Consider the following 20099-nt stretch of genomic DNA (forward strand, 5'->3'; position numbering starts at 1 on the left):
GAAGGAAGAGGACACGGGGGTCGGCTGGACGGTTGATGCTTCTTTAATTATAGTCAAAACTTAGTATAACTTCAACAACACACTGCTGTGTGAATTCTCATAGACATTCGATCACTTCCGGGTCGGCACTTCCGGCTTCCGGCAACTCAGTCTCTGGGGTTTCGCAACAACCGTCCGATCTCTCTCTCTCTCTCTGGTCTCTGGTTCCGCCGAGGTTTTATACCCTCTCCGCGCTCATTACTAGAACAAGAGACAGGTGTTATTAATCTGCGTCCAACCCACTCACTTACCGCTCGTCCCGCGGCTCTCTCTCCCGCTGCAGACCTCGCTGAACCACGCCCCCCTTGCCACACAAAAGTTGGTACTGAACATGGCTTGTCATCATTGCAATTCTCTTTGTAGGTCTACACTCTTTAATAGATATCATGTTTAAACACACTACATTTAAACAATGTTTTATTCAATGCATTACTTTATATTAATATAGCCTAGTACCTTAGAAACCGGCTAGACTATGTTAAAATAAACATTTTAAATTAGAACTTACAATAGAAAAAAAGGCAACTCGTTTTTTCTTTCATTTTTTAAAATATTTTTTAAAGAAATCCAGGTCATAAATACCTTTTTCGTTTTTTTCCACCATCAGAAAAGCTCTCCCTTATTTCACTTGTTTACCTAAAGCTAAAAGCCATTTTTCTTGCTTTACCCAAGGCAAAAAGCCATGTGTTGACTTTGAAACAGAGGCCTATACTTTACATTATATGCATATGTGGGGAAATTACTAGATTTTCACATCAATACATGTTTGTTTTAATAGGCTACAGACAAGCGCGCTGTCCCTTTAATTCAGCGCATTCAGCACAGCAAATCAGACTCGGTGCAGAAACGATCGCGGCTGATGGACCGACACTGCATGCAGTGTGAAACCTGTAATCTGATAATAGTACGGAAAAAAATACACACCGCAAACAGACTAGGCCGTGTGTGAAACGGGCATCAGCAGGTGTCGCTTCAGATAGCCATGCTCGATGTAATGCCACTTTCATACGGCTCTCTCATGCTGCCACAGTAACGTTACCTACTGTTAAAGTTCTGTCCACCGCCCTCCTTCGGTCATTATTATATTTCACGGGGAATTCAAAATGCTCTCATACATGCGATGTGAATGATGCGGGAGGCTTTTCAAGTTCTTCTGCGCCTCCTCCTAGCCATTGTTGACTGATTATGCCTTCACGTAAAGGACTGCTGTGTGTAGTTTCAATGAAAATTGGCGAGTTTAAAGGAACAAAATTACTTAAAAAGCAATATCGGCAAATGAAACAGTCTTTTACTCTGCGATCACTAAACAATTAAGATGAATCCGCGAAAAACCCCAAAACAAAACAAAAAACGCAATAAATCCGCGGGTCACGTGCGTTCCGAACCGTGGATCGTGATCCGTTGCACCCCTACTGACCAGTATTGTATATTGTTGTTACAAAAGATTTCTATTTTTAAAACATTTGCTTCTTTTTTTTCTTTTTCTTTTTTTACTTTTTATTCATCAAAGTATTATAAAAAAGTATCAGAGGTTATGAAAAAATATTCAAGGGGTACTTCAGCGTTGGGAAGATGAATCTGTATTTAAACTGGGTCATCAATGAAGTAGAAATGTGAAATTATTTTTGAATTCGGTGCCTTCTAGATGGAGAAAAGACATCTAGATGGAGAAAAATGTATTTTTGTCTCATGGGGATGAAAGACTACAATTCCCAGAATGCTTCGCTGCCCTGTGAGGCCATTCCCAAAGCCACCGCTACTGGATTACAGCGACTGAGTTAGAGAAGACACTACAATTAAAAACTGAACGTGTCTGTTCAATATAATGAGTGAGTCACCGCGCGAGTATCACAGCACTGAGCACTAACTGCAGGAGTGATGAGAGCTGAGGTAATCGCGACTACACTCGCGGCATACATTCACAACGCGAGTTCAGTCTGGCACGTTTCAGTTCATACCTTTGCAAGCTTAACTTTCATGGAAATTAATTTGAGAAGTTAAAAGGCTTACATTGCTCACCATAGCTCCGTTTAAATGAGTGCCTGTAGCTGCGAATCTCCATCCCTCATGTGTGGGTTCAAAACATGCGGAAATGGCTCCCTCTGCTGGCTGTAGTCTTTAGCCTTTGGGCAAACATTCCTCCAATGATGCAAATATCGTCAATTTAAACTGGATAAAGTGGAGGAATTTTTCCAGAAATAAAATGCATAAATCTCTTGTCTCAGGGGGATATGAGGAGGGGAAAGCACAATCATTTGAATATACTCCAGGGTTTCTACTGATACAAAGCCACATGCTAATCGCTGAAGTAACTCTTTAAGCAGCAGAACTGTTTCCGACTTTGATAATGAATCATCATATTAGAATGATTTCTGAAGGATCATGTGACACTGAAGACTGGAGGAATGATACTGAAATTTCAGCTTTGCATCACAGAAATAAATGATCATTTAAAGTATAATACCTGTCGAAGGGAAGAACCCTCTGTTGTGCCAGATCCAGTCTTGACAACATTCTCTTCCTCTTCATCCACCTTCTCTTACACACACACTCTTCCTCTTCCCCCTCTGGGATTGTGTACATTTATTGTTGGTATCACCGGTGCACTCAACTGGCCTGTATCATTAGAAATCAGTGTGAACAATTTAGAGTCGTGTGTAAATGATGACAGCAGTGTTTAGTTGTGTTTAACTTTTGCCTCTTGTGTTTAGTGTTTTGCAACACAAATGTCACACAATGCTTGTAAATGTGTTAAGAGTTTCACAAAAAATGCATGAGATTTTCAAACAGTGTCTAACTGCATGAACTTGTTTAAGATATGAGAAAAAGTTATTTATTCGACATATTGGCAATTGAGAATTTGGTTTAGAGAATGGAATTACGTAAGTGTTTTAGCAAATTCAGAACAACTGCAATTTCATCTGGGGCTTGTTCATGTGTGTCTTACATGGAAACTGAAAACTAGCTCAGGTGAAACCTGTCTGGACCCAGTGTGCTGGGGCTCAGAGGGTAACACCTAGAAATGGTGACACAATGGATGAGGTTTTTTCAGTACTACTGCAGTCAATTCCTAATAAAAAGTAAGATTTGCTCCTCAATGCAATTGTAATAGTAAGGTGGCTAGAGAGTCTGGAACATGATGAAATGAAGAAAGGTTCCCTATAATTCACATGAAGAAAACATATATTACATTGGGGGACCCAGAACAATGATGTTGGAACGGTTCTCCTAACATAGTGTCTTTTTGTGTTGTATTTCATGCATCCGTGCTTCTCTTAGGTGTGAGAGATCTTTGTTCTGAACTGAACTGCTCTGAGAATGAACACTGTGGGATGAAAAATGGTGTTTATGGCTGTTTATGTAACGAGAACACATCCAATGCTGACTCTTTTGGTTGGTATTTTTTAACATATTTTTTTTCTTGGCATACATTTTTATTTTTATAATTCTGACAATTTTTTGGACATTGTCTTTCAGATTTCTCAGAAACTTGTGAAAGCAGCTCTGGCTCCATGTCTGTGTCTCGCTGTCAGCTCTTTGAGGCTGGTTTTTCAGCTGATGCTTTACACCTCAATGATCCCAGCTGCAAAGGAACTGTCCAGAATGGCAGAGTGGAATTCCGTTTTGATAACGATGAACACATCTGTGGTACAAATCTTGTGGTAAGATTTACTATGTACACTCTATTTAAGATTCAAGCTGGATCTTCCCATCTGAGGAGTCAAACTCTCACTTGAAGAATCAATCTGAAACTTCCAAAATGCCCTAAAAGACCTCTCTTGAGACTAGTTCCCTAATATCTGTGTTTTACTCTTCTGATGATGTTAGCCACTTTCACAGAAATCTTCAAGCCCTGTCTAATGATATGAATAAGCATTTGAATGGTAAACATATGTGACCAATCGGGGAGAGTAGGGACACAAGTCGGTTCTTGGGCATTGAGTTATTCACAGATTCTGAAAGTGTATTCTTCAAATTGTGGCCATTAAAATGTAGGCATTTAAAAAAGTTTAAATGAGAGAAACAGCCTCTAAAGATTGTGCAGTACTCACCTGCTGGGAGTGACAATAGGGCTCATTTACATCTCATTTAGGTAAGCCCCGTAAAGCTGCATGGTTGCATAGCAATGACAGACGCAATGGGAAAAATCGTACCGCATACTATTAACAATAAAGAATAGCAGATGCTAACATTACCGTCTAAAAGCCCATTATAGTAATGGGGATTTTTGGCAAGTGGTACAATGCTAACAATTACAATTAAAACGACAGTTAATTACGGGAAGGTCTAAACATGAGAGAACATGTAAGTGTTCTTAGAATGAACACAAAACGACAAACTTTGGTGTTTATGTAAACTCACCACATAAGAAACAGAAAAGTATTCTTGTAGATCTCCAATGAAATAAGTCGTTTGGGCACACTTTCTGTTTCCCGGGGGTCTTCTTTGTGGATGAACTGTGCCTCTGTTTGCTTCTAGATGTCAAATTTATATTTACATTTATGCATTCAGGCGATGCTTTTATCCAAAGCGACTTACAACTGAGGAGTACAGGAAGCGATCTGTCATGAAGAGGCGAAGAAACAAAAAAAGTGCCCTAAATACAAAGATTTGTATACAACTCAGAGTAGCAAAAACCTGAAAAGGGAGGGAAAAGAAAAAAAGTAGTGGAGGAAGAGTTTAAAAAATTTTACTCCAGTAATATATATTTTTTTTTTGAAAGAGTATGGTTGTACATAATGTCTTGAGAAAGCTTCTGGCTACAGGACTGTCTTCCATGCAGAGTTATCTTTTCCCCTTGTGTAAATACAGTCAAAGTTACGGATTTTCCCCATTTCTCTGTCTTTATCCCCATCAAATGTTACCATCGATATAGCCTCTGATATGTTATGCTCCAACTCTTCGGACATCAGTCCGGATCATACTTCCTCTTCTTCATCTTCACTCAGTTGTAGATTAGGGTATTATTCAGTCGTATTATGCCGCTTTCGTCGCCTCTCAGATCATCTCTAGAGCCGGCCAGAGCGCTGCATGAATAATTATCCACGCGTCCCTTGGAGGGCGGGGCAATAACAAAAGCCAGTATTAAAATACACACAGACAAAACAAGGCGATTTCAAACTCAAAATTTACGCTTTTAAATATACCAAAACTGCTATCTCAAAAATGGAGAGGCTTGTTCGTGATTTCAACTAACAGATTCTGCAAAAAAAAAGCATAAAATATGAAAATCTAATATTTTGAAGAAAAAAAAAAAAAACGCTGCTTCTTTCTCATTTTGCTCAAAAGTAGAGCTGCCGACTTCTGTCCCTTGTTTCCGGTTTATTTCCTGAATATCAAGGTATACCATCCTCATAACTTGCACCACAATTCTGTTGCAAGAATCGCTGCGTAATGGCACACAAATCGAGAAACTTATTGCAGAGCCAGTTGGCAGATCAACCATCCTCCAAGTATTCGACGACTTTGGCTCTGCGGCGAGCATAATTTGCACAAATCTACATGATATATATATATATGTTTTTTTGTCTACAGGCCAATGGCACACACTTCATCTATGATAACTTTATTCTGGGGACATCGATGTCAGAGCACCTCATTGGCAAAGAGAAAATTCTGACGCTTTCTTTCAGCTGTGCTTATCCTCAAACGCAAACACTTTCCATGAATGAGGAAATCAACCCACTGGAGAGGTGTGAAGCAATACACATTTCAGTTCATATACAGTACATTTTGATATGCAGATGACAACATTTTCAATTAATGAATTCTCATTTTTTATGTGAACCAATCCTTTAAAAGTAAATATACTGTAAAAGTGTCAGAAAACTCTGTACCTATAAAACAGGGTAATTCTAACACCGATCTATCCATCATTTTCAAAGCATTGTGCACAAGAGCCTTCCATCAGGTGAAGGCAGCTATCGGGTTCGGATGATTCCCTTCCAGGATGATGAGTTTATGCAGCCCTTCAATGGTAGTGTGGATGTAGAGCTCGACCAGGACATGCATGTGGAAGTTCGTGTCGAGGGGGTTGACAGCCGACAGTTTGCCCTGGTGATGGACACGTGTTGGGCTACGCCTGTGAATGATCCCAATTACAATCTCCGCTGGGATCTCATTGTTCAAGAGTAAATAAATGCTTCTTTTCTATTCCAAAAAGATCAATTTTATGTCATTGAATCATTTTTCCATCACCAACAACATTAACACTAACAACATTAACACCAACAACATTAACACCAACAACATTAACACCAACAACATTAACACCAACAACATTAACACTAACAACATTAACACCAACAACATTAACACTAACAACATTAACACCAACAACATTAACACCAACAACATTAACACCAACAACATTAACACTAACAACATCAACACCAACAACATTAACGGCAACAACACCACCAACAACATTAACACTAACAACATTAACACTAACAACATCAACACCAACAACATTAACGGCAACAACACCACCAACAACATTAACACCAACAACATTAACACCAACAACATTAACACCAACAACATCAACACCAACAACATTAACGGCAACAACACCACCAACAACATTAACACTAACAACATTAACACTAACAACATCAACACCAACAACATTAACACCAACAACATTAACACTAACAACATCAACACCAACAACATTAACACCAACAACATTAACACCAACAACATTAACACCAAAAACACCACCATGGAATCCCATTCCATGAAGCTCTCAACCCACTGTTCTTGAGCTCATCTGAAGGCCACAGAAGTTTGGAGGTCTGGAGCTATTGACTCTGCATAAATTGGTGACTTCTGCACACTGTGACCCTCAGCATGCGCTGACCCCGCTCTGTGATTTTACATGGCTTAACACTTAGTGGCTGAGTTGCTGTTGTTCCCAATCACTTCCACTTTGTTATAATCCCAATAACAGTTGAGCGTGGAATATTTAGTAGTGAGGAAATGTCAGGAATGGCCTTATTGCACAGGTGTCAGCCTATCACGGCCCCACGCTTGAGTTCACTGAGCTCCTGAGAGCAACCCATTCTCTCACTAATGTGTGTAGAAGCGTCTGCAGGCCTAGTGATTGATGGCCATGAACTGATTGAACACCTGAATTCAGTTATTTGGAGGGGTGTCCCAATATTTGGAAATAAATAGTAAATTATTTAGTTACTATTAGAAATGTATGATCTCAAAAATAAAAATAACTGCTTCGTGTTATTTCGTGCTTTCCTGTCAGTAGAGCGTGGCGCTAGCAACGCCAAGGTCATGGGTTCGATTCCCAGGGAAAGCATGAACTGACAATAATGTAAAAAATGCAATGCAATGTAAGTCGCTTTGGATAAAAGCGTCTGCCAAATGCATAAATGTAAAAAATGTAAATGCTTCGAAATATGTGGTTTTGGAATGGGTGTGTATAAAAGCCCATATAAAAATCTCAAGGGAACCAGTGCTAAATCACATCCATGTTTATTTATTTTTTTGTACATGGAATGCAAATGTGTAATGATTCATATGATATAACTACTGATATAAAAAATCTTTCATGAAAAAAATGAACTGATGATTATTATTATTTATATTCCCAGGTGTCCTAATCCAAATGTAGATACAGTGGAGCTGCTGCAGAACGGTGTATCGACAGCCAGCCGTTTCTCCTTCAGGTTGTCTAACTTCACTTCAAACTCCACTGAGCTTTACCTGCACTGTACTGTTCACCTTTGCCTTCTGTCAAGCAATCAATGCTCAACGGTGAGTTTACAAAATCTCTATATATAGATTTTTGATCAACTTAAGTTTAGAATAGCAATGCAAGCTATCAAATATATAAGCCGTATTAGTGTTATCTATTATCTTTCTATCATGATGTAAGTGTAAAGGTTCTTCCACTGATAGGTGATCAAACACTAATCTAAATATTGTCAGGGAAATATCATCCTTTAGGTCCATAGTGTTAAGGATTAAAGGGTTAGTTCACCCAAAAATGAAATTTCTTTCATTAATGACTCACCCCAATGTCGTTCCACACCCTTCTGGATCGTGTTCTCTTCCGCGTTTGTTTTCAAACCTCAAATAAAGATTAGAACGGTGGTGAATCAGCAGATTGATTCGTGATTCATATCGCCAATGTCACGTGATTTCAGCAGTTTGCCAGTTTGACACGCGATTCGAATCTTGAATCATAACCGTTTGATTCTTTATTTGAGGAACACGGAAGAGAAGACAATGCTGAAAAAAGTTGTATTTTTTGTTATTTTTGGACCAAAATGTATTGTCGACGCTTCAAAAGAGTCTAACTAACCCACTGATGTCACATATGGACAACTGTGATGATGTTTTCATTACCTTCTGGACATGGACAGCAAGTGGGCATTCACTTACATTCAAAGGACAGAAAGCCCTCGGACTAAATCTAAAATATCTTAAACTGTGTCTGAAGGTGAACGGAGATCTTATGGGTGTGGAACGACATTGGGGAGAGTCATTAATGAAAGAAATGTCATTTTTAGGTGAACTAACCCTTTCATGTCAGGCATGCTACAGTACCTGTTTTTGCTGCCCTCTTCTGGAAAATGTGTTCTCTCCTTGTGTTTCATCTTAGTTTCTTTGATATCCGAGAGTGATTTAGACTGGTGATTTTTGTCTTTTCCTCGTGTAGAATTGTACCTCTGGACCACAGTGGAGAGAGCGCAGGTCTCTGGACTTCCGTGACAGTGCTTCCATATCCATGGGTCCTCTGATGTTGTCTGAAGGTGAAACAGGTGAACATTTCAATTCATTTTAATTATTAATAAGGTAATATTTCTGTCATAAACAGATTACATTTTACTAAATTGCACTATATTTCCTCTTCACAGATAAGTGGATGGCAGACCAAGTGAAGGTATCTAAGGCTTCATGTCTGTGTGCTTCTCTGATAGTGTTGCTTGTTCCTCTGATGAGTATCTTGATCCTCTTTTAGAATATTAAAGAAAATTGGCAACATCCAACATGCATATTATATAATGCCATTTTAAGAGGGTGGCACTGGTGCCACACTGGTTGTGGGTTTCTAAATGTTTCTTTATGGCAGTTATGTTGTACTGCATAAGTCAATTAGCATTTTATCAGTTAAAATGAATGTATTAAATATCACTATATTGTTCTTATTTTGCTTAAGATGTGCTACAATAATGAAGGCAATCAGATTCATGCTTATTCAAATCATGTAAAACATTAAAAAACTAATTCCTGCTTGTGGTTCTGTTTCAGTTAAAGGAGTGGTTGGTTATTATTTCACTTTTTAAACTTAGTGTGTGATGTTTCTGTTTGAGTATAAACATCATCTGCAAAGGTACGACACTCAAAGTTCAAAGAAAAGGGATATATTTTCTTTTAACCCTAAACTCTGCAAGAGATTGGCCCTCTAGGATCAACATTCACCACCCCTGGCTTAAATACACAGACTACTGATGACTAGACAAGGGATACCTGTGAACAATCAAACAATGAACAAGACCATGGACCAATAAGAACATACAACACAAGACAAAAGAGCACATGGCAGGATGACATGAGGGCAAGGATATCACAGGACAAACCAGGAAACATGGCAGTCTAAACTTAACAATAAATCATGAAACATGAACATGAAATAAAAACCCAAACCAAACTGTGACAGTAAAAAGTGGAAGTTATTTCTGTAAGGAGCTAGGCCTATATTGTTACCAGAACCCTTAAAACTAGCTAACCTAATGTTCACACTACTTCACACAGTATTCTTAAAAATGGTCTAGTAATTTGTTAGAGCCACTAGTGTAGAACTCACTCATCTGCTCATTTCAGGCACACTCTCGTCTTTATTTGTTGAAATCAAATGTCAATCAAAACAAAAACAAGTCTAATGAAGAAATATAATCACAATTGGAAAAATAATGTTACGAATGTAATTCTCAAGTCCTTTGTCTGCAAAGATTTTTCAATCATTCAAAAAATAGCACACAAAAGATCTGTTGGTTTATAAATGTTTTATGTACCAAAATTTCAGTAGTATTTACCAACACCAGTAACATTTCAAGATTCTTGGTACCAATGTTGCACAGCAAAACCTACTCGAACTTATAATTTGTATAACATTTATTATATTTTTTATTTTTAAATAGTTAAATAATACATTAAAACAGCATATAGCCTTCAAATATTTCTAAAATAAGCAAACAATGCATTAAAAAAGTCAAGTGAAAAGTAAGTTAAAAAAAGAGAAACATTAAATAAAACAAAGTGGCAAGTCTATTAATCTGCATGTACACTCCAGTCTATACATTAAGTCCAATGACTTAATGTTTAGATCTATTTTGACAATGAGTATCACTTTTTTTTCCTGTCCATTGCTATGGTTCTCACTGTCACTTATTGCAGGATTCAATACCACAATTCAGTATTGTTATCACAGTACAGTGTGTACTTAGCAGCATGAAAAATACAACTTTTATTCAAATTACGATTGGGTAAAAAGTGAGCAAACAGCATTCCCATTTTAATTACTGAAGCGGTTAATCACTTAAGCTTTGAGCGCGAGCTAACAGCGTTCTGCATTCTTGCGAAACGTTATAATCAATGAAGCTGCTTACACTGCACAATGGATCTCTTACATTGTGTGTTATACTGTACTTTATAATTAAATGATTTATGAGATTGTAGAACATAAATGCTGGCTTTTTGAACAGTGTTGAGCAGATCCTGACTAACTTGGATTCTAATTGGCCATTGTATTCACATGCTCAGCAGACATTTCCTTGATTAGCTACAATGCTCAATGCTTCAAAAACAATGCACATTTAAAACAGCCGCCTATCAATGGACACCGAATTGACCCAGTACTGACACATTTTTAAAAATTTCCTTACAGAAATAAGCCTCATTTCCACTGATATAACCCAGAACAATTTGTTCCAGAAACTTTTTTTCCCAGGAACTCTTTTCCCCCCAGACCTGCTGCCTAAAGTACCATGAAGATTAGTCCGGTGATTTAGGACTGCGTAAGACTTCCTAGTTCCCACTGGATTTCGTGTTCCGCATATAAGCTTAATAAAGCCTTAACCTCGTCATCGGCTCATCAGTCGTATTTTTTTATGACCTCCGAATAGCAAACAAATCTTACTGCACACACTGTGTCCGCAACGGACTTTTAGAAATAGTGGTTGAAATAAAAGGCTGCGTCCAGTCAACCAATCAAAATGGTTCGTGAACTCAACCAATCAGCATGTTCAGCACCCATGTCCCACCCCCGAAAGTTCCTGAACTTTGAAAAAGTACTACCTCGCGAGCAGGGCCGTTTTGAGGGGGGAAATCTTTACCCGGAACTTAGTTTAGACCTGTGGTCGAAATACACCGAGCACCATCCCAAAGTCCCTAGTTCCTGGGGAAAGTTCCTGAGGTGAAAACGCTGCTTACTTTGTGTACCAATACTTTTTAACACTAGTCACAACAGACATCAAGTCCTCTGTAATTCTCAGAATATAGTAGAACCGTCTCATTGTTTTTTCTTTGTTTTGTTTTTTAGTCAGACATGATTAAATTAATTTTGACCTGGTTATTTGGTTCAGTAACTGCTCAAGTGGCTTCTAGTGTTGCCTCTAACTCTGTATCTTGTGTCCTCAACCCACAACTAAAGTTTAATTTCATTTGATTTTTTAATGGAACCAGCTCGACCAATTCCTTGCTTCAAAATGACTCAAGTGCGATATGTTCAAAAATCAGATCGTATCTGGTGTTTCTTCTGTGGGAAAGGCGTCAGCTCTCCCGCTTTGATGTTTGAGGAATATGTGAGAATACAAGTTGTTAATGGTCTGTGCTTGAGCCTATGACCTCCAAGAGAACTCTTCTATTAGAAGAAATTCAACTGGTAAAATTTTCAAATCATGACACCAGAAGAATGGAAACAGTGTGTCAGTGAAGGTGGTTGTGAATGTATGTAGATGTGTGTTAGTTACAGGATCAGAGAATGACACCGTTCCTCCGTCATAGTCCAGATCAACTCTCACACGCTCAAGCTTCTGTTTAACAGGAAAACCAAATCGCTCATCCAGTCCGTACTGCACCCACCAGACATCATTGTTAAAGAAAACAGATCCCTTCCTTTTGTTTGATGCTGTAGTTACTCCAAGACTCCAGTACAAACTCTCATTAACCTCCACATCCCAGCAGTGTGTTCCTGAGTTAAAACCCTCTGAACCCAGAACACACGAATACTCATCAAATCTCTCTGGATTATCAGGAAGTGGTTGACTGGTCAAGCTGTATCTCACACTGGTCAGATCATCAGACAGGATGAGTTGTGCATTTGCAGTGTTTGGATCCAGAATCACAGGAGCTGATGAGACACAATCAACAGCTGCTTTTATTCTGATCTTCATATAATGATCAAGAGTGAACCAATCACAGATTATTAGGAATTATGACACTCGTCCTATTGATCAAACACATCAGACATTTTCCTCTGATCACTTATGTGCTTGAGAACTTTCAAATTTACATCCCATGTCAATAGAAACTGATACTGGCAAAACAATTGAACTGTAGATATCTGCTATATCAATGTAACTGTACAGGTGCTGGTCATATTATTTGAATATCATCAACAAGTTGATTTATTTCCATTTAATTAACCATTTATTTTAATTTCATTTATTAAAAACGTGTAAATTATATTTATTCATTACATACAGATTGATATATTTCAAATGTTTATTTCTTTTAATTTAGATGATGACTGACAATTAAGGAAAATCCCAAATTCAGTATCTCAGAAAATTATAATATTACTTAAGACCAATGCAAAGAAAGGATTTTTAGAAAACTTGGCCAACTTAAAAGTATGAATAAGAAAAGTATGAGCATGTACAGCACTCAATACTTGGGGCTCCGTTTGCCTGAATTACTGCAGCAATGCGACGTGGCATGGACTCGATCAGTCTGTGCCACTGCTCAGGTGTTATGAGAGCGCAGGTTGCTCTGATAGTGGCCTTTAGCTCTTCTGCATTGTTGGCTCTGGCATATCCCATCTTCCTCTTCACAATACCCCATAGATTTTCTATAGCGTTAAGGTCAGGTGAGTTTGGTGGCCAATTAAGAACAGATATGCCATGGTCCTAAACCAGGTACTGGTTGCTTTGGCACTGTGTGCAGGTGCCAAGTCCTGTTGGAAAATGAAATCTGCATCTCTATAAAGTTGATCAGCAGCAGGAAGCATGAAGTGCTCCAAAACTTCCTGGTATACGGCTGCGTTGACCTTGGACCTCAGAAAACACAGTGGCCCAACATCAGCAGAGGACATAGTACCCCAAACCATCCCTGACTGTGGAAACTTTACACTGGACCTCAAGCAACGAGGATTGTGTGCCTCTCCTCTCTTCCTCCAGACTCTGGGATCCCGAGTTCCAAAGGAAATGCTAAATTTACTTTAATCAGAGAACATAAATTTGGACCACTCTGCTGCAGTCCAAACCTTTTTATCTTTAGCCCAGCCGAGTTGCTTCTGACGCTGTCTGTTGTTCAAGAGTGGCTTGACACAAGGAATGCGACAGCTGAAACCTATGTCTTGCATACGTCTGTGCGGAGTGGTTCTTGAAGCACTGACTCCAGCTGCAGTCCACTTTTTGTGAATCTCCCCCACATTTTTGAATGGGTTTTGTTTCACAATCCTCTCCAGGGTGCGGTTATCCCTATTGCTTGCACACTTTTTTCTATCTATTCCTTCCCTTCGCCTCTCTATTAATGTGCTTGGACACAGAGCTCTGTGAACAGCTAGACTCTTTTGCAATGACCTTTTGTGTCTTGCCCTCCTTGTGCAAGGTGTCAATGGTCATCTTTTGGACAACCGTTGAGTCAGCAGTCTTCCCCATGATTGGGTAGCCTACAGAACTAGACTGAGAGACAATTTAAAGGCCTTTGCTGTGGTTGAGTTAATTAGCTGATTAGAGTGTGGCTCCAGGTGTCTTCAATATTGAACCTTTTCACAATATTCTAATTTTCTGAGATACTGAATTTGGGATTTTCCTTAGTTTTCAGTTATAATCATCAAAATTAAAAGAAATAAACACTTGAAATATATCAGTCTGTGTTGTGTGTAATGAATGAATATAATATACAAGTTTGACTTTTTGAATGGAATTAGTGAAATAAATCAATTTTTGATGATATTCTAATTATATGACAAGCACCTGTAAATATAATGTTCTTCATTTTGCTGTAGTAGCAAATCTATAATGCTAAAATCTGTAAATATTTCCTATTGCGTCATTTCCATAGGGTGTAGAATATCTCAGATCTTCTCCAGACTCACTGTTTTGGACGATGTCCTGCATCTTGTTCCAGACTCTGAACGGCAGGTTGCCCAAGTACCGTGGCACATGAATCAAAGCTCCAGAAGCCATCTGTGGATCCGGCTGTGAGATCTGGACTCTGGAAGAACATTCAGGAGTCAGAACTGCAGTGGCTTTGGATCAGAACCAGAGACCAGAGATACCAGCAGATCACTCACCTTTCCATCGATACTGGAAACCTCTGCAGAAGAAACATAATTTATCATTAAGAACTCACTCAATCAATCAATCAATCAATCAATCAATCAAGTGAAATCAGACCTTCAGAAAGCAGACGTCATTGGCTTTCATCATCTCCTCCATGTCTTTGATTGTGTGTGAAAGAGCTGAGATGTGTTTGTTTATCTCCTCCAGCTTCTCCTTCATCATCTGCTTCTTCTGCTCCTCTTCCTCCCTCAGTGCAGTGATCGTAGCTTCTTCTTCGTCTCTGAGAAATTGATGAAGCTTCTCAAATTGCTGTTTAATCTGACGCTCCGTGTGCTCAGCTTGAGACTGAAATCACATCACATTCACTTCAGTCATGTCAAAGATGAGTGGTAAATGTTTATCTATTTAACTACAACAAACTTTCTGAAGTACTAGTAGTTCTGTCTCTGTAGAGTGCAAATACACATTCTCACCAATCTCTCTTCACAAAACAAGCTTTAAATGGCTTTTTAAAAACTCCACAAACAGCATTACCAGCTTCATTTATTACTAACCATTTTGACTTTTTCTGTCAGACATCTACAGCAGTTCTTATTGACAATTAGCAGATTTAAATGTTAATGTTTTATTGAAAATGTTTCATTTGAAGTCACCATTATGGAGATCAGTGTTTGCTTTAGTTGGGCTATTGACCCTTGACTATGGGATCAGATTCCCGCCTTTGTATTGCAATCAAGCCTAAAAAAATAATAAGCATGAATCAAAATTTAAAAAACACATGAAAATATAACGCACAAAACTAAAAAATTTGTGCAAAGTTACCCAGAATCACAAACGTGTTCATAGAAACACAAATAATAAGTGAGAGTCAAACATTTAAACAAGTTTAAAATGATCTAGCTCAAAACTGAATCATGAATTCAAAATGATCTGAATTGCACACAAAATCATGTTTTCTGCACTTATTTTCATTTTTTGAATGCCTGTGCTCTTTTTTGCTTTGCTCTTGTTTACACATTCTGCGCTTGCATTTCCAAATATTGCAGTTCAAGTTTCATGTAAATCAGGGGCGGGCCTTAGCATCACCATTGGTCCACTAGTTCTAGATTGACAGCTCATCCCGTAGCCAATCAATCGAAGAGGGAAGTTGACATCACAAAGAGACTCATGCTGCTCAGTTCAGCCAGCCGCTGTTGACTTCAGCTACTAGTATACAGTGGATTGCGGATACAGTGCTCTTTATCACTGTATCCGCAAGGAAATGCATTTTTTTATGCTTTTTTTTTTTTTTTTTGATAATTTGAAATTTATGATTCAGTTTTGAGCTGAGATATAATTTTAAACTTTTAATTTTAAATTTGTGATTCTGGGTAACTTTGCATTGGAATCTGATCCCATACTTGACTTTTAGTAAATACACTCACCTAAAGGATTATTAGGAACACCATACTTATACTGTTTGACCCCCTTTCACCCTCAGAACTGCCTTAATTCTACGTGGCATTGATTCAACAAGGTGCTGGAAGTATTCTTTAGAAATGTTGGCCCATATTGATGGGATAGCATCTTGCAGTTGATGGAGATTTGTGGGATGCACATCCAGGGCACGAAGCTCCCGTTCTACCACATCCCAAAGATGCTCTATTGGGCTAAGATCTGGTGACTGTGGCGGCCATTTTAGTATTGGCCAATTGGCACTAAGGGGCCTAAAGTGTGCCAAGAAAACATCCCCCACAGCATTACACACCACCACCAGTAACAAGGCATGATGGATCCATGCTCTCATTCTGTTTACGCCAAATTCTGACTCTACCATCTGAATGTCTCAACAGAAATCGAGACTCATCAGACCAGGCAAATGGAAATCTCAGTAACTGAGCAGATTGTGAAATACTCAGACTGGCCCGTCTGGCACCAACAACCATGCCACGCTCAAAATTGCTTAAATCACCTTTCTTTCCCATTCTGACATTCAGTTTAGAGTTCAGGAGATTGTCTTGACCAGGACCACACCCCTAAATGCACTGAAGCAACTGCCATGTGATTGACATTGAAACCCTTCATCATACAGACCTCAACAATGGTGACATAAAAAATTCTATTAATACAGCAGTATGAATTATCCATGCTATGGTGCATGCTGGGGGACATAGATTATATTTTTTACTCATAAAACTTCAGCATTAAGCATGTCTTCATTGATGAGATTCATATGCTGATTCATATGTAAATAGTTTATACATTATCGCATCATGGGCCCAATCACCATATGTTTAGTCGCTTAACAGCTGACATTTGCCAACACTGGGTGTGAGCGTTGTGGGTCAAAGCATCTCCAAAACTGCAGATCTTGTGCTGTGTACCCGGTCTGCAGTGGTCAGTAGGCCTATCATTCAAAACTGGTCCAAAGAAGGAACAGTGGTGAACCAGCCACAAGGTCATGAGTGGCCAAGGCTCATTGATGCGCGTGGGGAGAGAAGGCTGGCCTGTGTGGTCCGATTGAACAGAAGAGCTACTGGAGCTAGAATTGCTCAAGAAGTTGATGCTGGTTCTGATCAAAAAGTGTCAGAATACACAGATCAGGCTGCCCATGCTGACCCCGCCAAAAGCACCAATAGTGTCACGTGAGCATCAGAACGGGACCACAGAGCAATGGAAGAAGGTGGCCTGGTCTGAGGAATCACGTTTTCTTTTACATCACGTGGATGGCCGGGTGTGTGTGTGTGTGGCTTACCTGGGGAACACATGGCCCCAGGATGCACTATGGGAAGAAGGCGAGCGGGCGGAGGCAGTGTGATGCTTTGGGCAATGTTCTGCTGGGAAACCTTGGGTCCTCCATCCATGTGGATATTACTTTGACACGCTCCACCTACCTAAGCATCGCTGAGACCATGTTCAGCCTTTCATGGAAACGGTATTCTGGTGGCTGTGGCTCTTCCAGCAGGATAATGCTCCTGACACAAAGCACAAATGCTTCAGGAATGGTTTGAAGAGCACAACGAGTTTGAGGCGTTGACTTGGCCTCTAAATTCCCCAGATCTCAATTCTAACATTGTTTTTTTTTTTGGGATCACTTTTACTCTGGACATGCTAGCTGGCAACATAGGATTCCATTGATTATGCTAAGCTAAGCTAGTGGCGACTCCTCAGGTGTCTTGTGGAGTCCATGCCTCGACGGGTTAGGGCCGTTTTGACCATACACTGCCGTTTTGACCAGTTATGCTGATCGTTTTTTCAGTGCAAGATTTTTTATTAACATTATAAGTGAATTATTTAGGGGTGACCCCTAATAGTCGAAGATTCGATGCATCAATATGCAGGACCGGATTCGACCACTGATCTCATGTTCGAATCTTCGCGGGTGTTATGAAACGAGGATCATACCATTTTAGGCAATATGGGGGTGCTCAATATTATTGTTATAAAGACGTGTCGCAGCGCTGAGAGATCGCCCCTTTAAGGGCACTGAGCTTCACACCGGACGCGCCGCGCCTTTAAAATTCGAACACATATACACCGACGGCGGCATTCGACGCCTGTCCGCGGCGATTAAATGTATATTTCCCTCAAATCGTGCATGTACTGATTTCACCCTGTGCTACAAGATACACTCATCGTGCAGCTCTTCTGTCAGAAGTCGATTCAATATGGAGCTTGAGCGTATAATGTTCACGTCTGCCTGCTGTGAGATCCGGAGACACGGCGCTGAGCTTCAGTCCGGTGTGTGACCCCCTTTAGGCACAATCGGCTTAAGAACGCGCATATAAACGCACTCAAAGTGTTCTTTTCCTCTCTAGGCAGGTATTTTTTTAGGTTTATTTATAAAAATGTTCTTTTATATATTTGTGTGATGTTCTGTGTTTCGATCGCGGCTTTTAAATGTTATGAGAGAACGGTTCATTTACGAATGTGTAGTTTATAGTTTTGATGACTTTATTAAAAGTGGTGGCTGTGTGCCGTGTGTAAAGTAAAAGAAAAATAGTCTTAGCCTCCTGCTGACTAGTGCCCTTCCCAACCCGTTTATACCGTTTATTTTTTTCCGGTCTATGGTTTACACACACACAGATGATTCGACTATCGGTCGACCATTGAGAGATTCGAAAATTCTGATTCGAATGTGTAAATCCTTAGTCGGGGACAGCCCTAAAGTGAATCTTAAGAAACATATTCAAATAATAACAACAACACAAATCTATGCCATGATTCCCTTTAAATTACATTAAATATCTTACAATTGTCAAATGTGGCATCTTTTTGCTCAAGTCTCAGGTAGATGCATATAGTCATCAGCACATGAATATTATTCACATTTGCCTAAAAATGATTTGCTAAAAGTGCGTAGTGTGAAAGGTGAGTTTTAGCCACAGCCCACAGCCGAAGCGGCCAGAAATTGGATGCTTTGTTTTATGTGAACGCTTATTTTATACACTTAATACGAATGAATTGTCTGAAAAACCAATTCAGCTTTTCACATCCACTTTGTGAATGTCAAAAGAATCAATCCTTACCTTGATGTGTTGAACTGTTTTCTCAAACTTTTCTTTAATGTCTTCTTTGTGTTTCAGTTTCTCTTGTAAGGGCTTCAGTGCTGTTGTGAGCTCCTCCTAGAATGTAGAGTGAAAACGTAAGATTTCTTTAATATGTTCATGTAATGTTATTTATTATGTTTATAATATTCAACTTCTATGAAAGTGTTTATCCTCAGATAGGAATCGGTCTTACCTTATATGATGAAGCCACTTCACCGATGGGTCTGAATGTGTGACAGACGTGTTTCTGTGAAGTATAACACACTAAACACGCCGGCTCTTTGTCCTCCAGACAGAAAAGTTTGAGTTTCTCTCCGTGTAAACTGCAGTGCTCCTCAGATACTGATTGGCTCTCATTTTTCTCCTTCAGGAACGACTCGCACAAGTTCTTTAAAGCGAGGTTACATGTAGGATCAGATTTAGATCTTTTCCTGCAGACAGGACACTCCTGAGTTGTTTTGATTCTCCAGAACTGTTGAAGACACTCTTTACAGAAACTGTGACTACATGATAAAATTACAGGAGCGTTGAAGATTTCACGACACACAGGACAGGTATAATCATATTCAGCCGGCGAATCCATTTTCACAGCTTGAGCTCCAGTCTCAGCTTTACTTTCACTTTCTGAATGATGGTTTCAAAAATGAATAATCACACAGATATCTGACGTCTGCTCAGAAACAAACGTAACAAAATCCTTTGAAGCATTGTTCTTCTTTTCCCACTTATCTCTCTCTCTCTCTCTCTCTCTCTCTCTCTCTCTCTCTCTCTCTCTCTCTCTTTTTTTTGTCAAACATGGGAGTCAGTGTGACAGGAAAACAGAAAGAGTGAGACTCTTCCTGGTAAGTTTTGGTTAGAGGGTGGAGTTTATGATAATCTGTGGTTGTTTTGCAGCAAGTCAGATTGCAATAGCATGATTTGTTTAGGTTAATGTGAACAAAATGCGTTCAAAAATGTTTTTTCTTTTCTTTTCTTTTCTAGAAAACCTTGAATCAGC

At 39.3% G+C, this 20099-nt stretch overlaps 2 protein-coding genes across 2 annotated transcripts in view; one reads left to right on the forward strand and one right to left on the reverse strand.

Moving 5' to 3' along the window:
- LOC137048495 (uncharacterized) overlaps positions 1–9092 on the forward strand; it is a 34764-nt gene extending 25672 nt beyond the window's left edge. Inside the window, exons 9-15 of the mRNA XM_067426709.1 lie at positions 3319–3432; positions 3517–3701; positions 5575–5732; positions 5925–6170; positions 7653–7815; positions 8723–8825; positions 8922–9092. Of these exons, the coding sequence (XP_067282810.1) occupies positions 3319–3432; positions 3517–3701; positions 5575–5732; positions 5925–6170; positions 7653–7815; positions 8723–8825; positions 8922–9025 (1073 nt within the window). The 3' untranslated portion in view covers positions 9026–9092. The remainder of the gene's footprint in view (positions 1–3318; positions 3433–3516; positions 3702–5574; positions 5733–5924; positions 6171–7652; positions 7816–8722; positions 8826–8921) is intronic.
- Positions 9093–10150: 1058 nt separating this feature from the next.
- On the reverse strand, positions 10151–19830 carry LOC137091372 (nuclear factor 7, brain-like). The gene is made up of 6 exons (XM_067455710.1): positions 19296–19830; positions 19082–19177; positions 14688–14918; positions 14585–14607; positions 14387–14505; positions 10151–12415 (listed from the first exon to the last, which is right to left on the reverse strand). The coding sequence occupies exons 1-6, from the start codon at positions 19683–19685 to the stop codon at positions 11904–11906; spliced, it is 1371 nt and encodes a 456-aa protein (XP_067311811.1). The 5' UTR covers positions 19686–19830; the 3' UTR covers positions 10151–11903.
- Positions 19831–20099: the final 269 nt, after the last annotated feature.

This window comes from Pseudorasbora parva, chromosome 2 (assembly GCF_024679245.1).
Source record: "Pseudorasbora parva isolate DD20220531a chromosome 2, ASM2467924v1, whole genome shotgun sequence".
NCBI lineage: Eukaryota > Metazoa > Chordata > Actinopteri > Cypriniformes > Gobionidae > Pseudorasbora > Pseudorasbora parva.